This window comes from Zeugodacus cucurbitae, chromosome 5 (assembly GCF_028554725.1).
Source record: "Zeugodacus cucurbitae isolate PBARC_wt_2022May chromosome 5, idZeuCucr1.2, whole genome shotgun sequence".
Classification (NCBI taxonomy): Eukaryota; Metazoa; Arthropoda; class Insecta; order Diptera; family Tephritidae; genus Zeugodacus; species Zeugodacus cucurbitae.
The window spans coordinates 18,762,580-18,764,905 of record NC_071670.1 but is presented as its reverse complement, the minus strand read 5'-3'; the positions used below and the strand labels follow the sequence as shown (position 1 = coordinate 18,764,905).

The 2,326-nt window shown below is 47.7% G+C and overlaps 1 protein-coding gene across 1 annotated transcript; it reads left to right on the top strand.

Moving 5' to 3' along the window:
* Positions 1–215: 215 nt before the first annotated feature.
* Positions 216–1,629, top strand: LOC128921974 (uncharacterized). The gene is made up of 3 exons (XM_054231066.1): positions 216–581; positions 629–1,262; positions 1,607–1,629. Exons 1-3 carry the CDS (start codon positions 216–218, stop codon positions 1,627–1,629), a joined length of 1,023 nt encoding a protein of 340 aa, XP_054087041.1.
* The last annotated feature ends 697 nt before the right edge of the window (positions 1,630–2,326 follow it).

The window sequence follows — 2,326 nt, the reverse complement described above, 5'->3', positions numbered from 1 at the left end:
ACGCAGTCGTATCATGGTAGGGGGTACAACAAAGGGCTGGATCAAGGTGTCAAGCGACCCGTGCCGAGGATCAACCTGGCTGGGGGCCCTTAAATAGCCCAGTCTCGAACGGAGCTTACGGATACCTGGCGCCCTCCGTAATAAGATAGGCTTGCTTGCGTATCGGGGGCTATGCGCAAGTGGACATTTATTCCCCCACACTCGTGGGTCCAATTATGAACACTTTAAATAATAAAAATGAAAAATCAGGGGAGTCCGGTCCTCCCTTAATAAAGCCGGAAGGAGCGGATTGTTCCGAAAAAAGAGCAGCGTTTGCAACGAGCTCTAAGACAGTCAGCACGAAGACAGTGGCTTTGCCTGGTCTGAATGTTAAGGCTGGCACCAGTGCTGGAACTACAGCTAAGCCAGGTTCCAGCAAGGCAACAACAACAGCGGCACCCGGAGCCAAGCCTACCAACCAGAGGCAGAAGGCAAAGGGAGACGCCAAAAGTTTAGTTGCTGGTGCAGTGCCGAAAGAATGGCCTACCCTCAGGGTGGAAGAGCCATCGAAGGCGAAGTATGCAGAGAGGAAACGCGCTGATGTGCGGATGTGGCCCGGAACCGCATTATCATTGGTGTTCTGGATGAGGGAGATCCCGAAGGCAGAATTCCCAGAACCCAATGGAAATGGGTGCAAGCTGCGCTGGCTAACGTGGCCCTGGAAGTGCTACTAAGCAATCCGGGTCCACCGCCGTCATGCACAGATGCCGGTTGGTACCAGGGCCAAATTAAAATAGTAGCATGTGACGACGAACGATCGGTCCAGCTCTATAAAGCCGCCTTAGCGAAAGTGGGAGAGGTATATCCTGGGGCCAAACTAATAGCGGTCGACAGAAAAGATATACCGTCTAGACCAAGGGCACGAGTGTGGATACCGGCTACACCATCTCAGCCGGATCAAATTATGCAGCTGATCAGGGCTTGCAACCCTAACCTACCAACGGGGGGTTGGAAGTTCGTTAAGGCATTCGACGAAGCGACAACCGAATCGGGCGTGGAGACCAAAAGGGCCACAATGCAGATTTTGTTGTTGCTAACGAATGACGCAATCGAACCGCTTAACAGAAGTGGCGGTGAAATCAACTATGGCTTCACTAAGGTCAAGGTGAAGACATATAAAGCAGATGCCGGAGCTATCGACCATCTTACCTCGGATAACGAGATGGGTGAAGTGGAGGAAGATCCTATGGAGTCCTCGAGCGATGTGCCTTGCCTCGAACAAGGTGAGTGTTCCTCAGGGTCTGAACTGGCGGTCAGGCTCTCTAACTTATATACTGAGCAACAGCTTTTAAGCGATTCTCAAGACGATGTAGATGTAACTTTAACTAATGCATCTCCTACAAATTAATCTTCACCACAGCAAAGTAGCGTCAGTAGCCCTAATTAACCGCATGGCAATAGATCAGCCTGACTTTGTCCTCATTAAGGAGCAATGGGTTAATGGAGGGCGGATTTGCGGCCTGAGGATGCCAAACTATAAAATTTACATGTCACTTTGCGAAGGTAAGAACAGGACATGTATATTGGCTAAAAAGAATCTTAATGTTTTTATATTGTACAAATATAGTGACTTGGACACAACGGCAGTAAGCTGGGAGACGAGCAGAGGTAACTAAAGGCTTGTCTCTTGCTACATGCTGTATGATGAGGAGCAGGTACCATCACTGCTGATAAAAAGGCTGGTGCAAGAAAGCGAGGCGTCCAGGAGTGTATTAATACTTGGATGCGACTCCAATGCACACCACTCACTATGGGGCAGCTCAGATATAAACACAAGAGGTGAGCTACTTTTTAGTTATTTATTAAGCACTAAGCTATTGCTGTGTAATAGAGGAAACACGCCAACTTTTATTACCAGAAACCGACAAGAAGTATTAGATATAACACTTGTGTCGGAAGAACTGGTAGACAGAGTAATACGATGGAGGGTTCTAGAAGAACACTCCTTTTCCGATCATCGGTATATTGAATGTGTACTGAGTGACAAAGCAGGTCAAGATAATAAATATAGGAACCATAGGAAAACAAACTGGCTAGTGCATATGCAAGAGCTAAAGAGGTATATCCGTATGACTCCTCCATTCCAACCTAAGAGCAGGGAAGACATAGATTCCTTAGTTGAAAGGTTCACAGAATCTTATCAACAAGCATTAGAAGTGGCATGTCCACTTACTCGCAGTAAGGGAAGAATTAGACCCCAATGGTGGTCCCCCGAGCTCAAGAAATCGCAGAAAGAGTGCAGGAGGCAATTTAACGTAGCGAAACAATCCCAAGTAGAGCAAGACTG

Bases quoted from the DNA above. Each gene is read 5' to 3' on its own strand.
- LOC128921974 (XM_054231066.1), top strand. From the start codon at position 216: ATGAACACTTTAAATAATAAAAATGAAAAATCAGGGGAGTCCGGTCCT. The intron at 582-628 runs GTGCGGATGTGG...GTTCTGGATGAG, and splicing joins CAGAGAGGAAACGCGCTGAT to GGAGATCCCGAAGGCAGAAT. The intron at 1,263-1,606 runs GTGAGTGTTCCT...GTACAAATATAG, and splicing joins TGTGCCTTGCCTCGAACAAG to TGACTTGGACACAACGGCAG.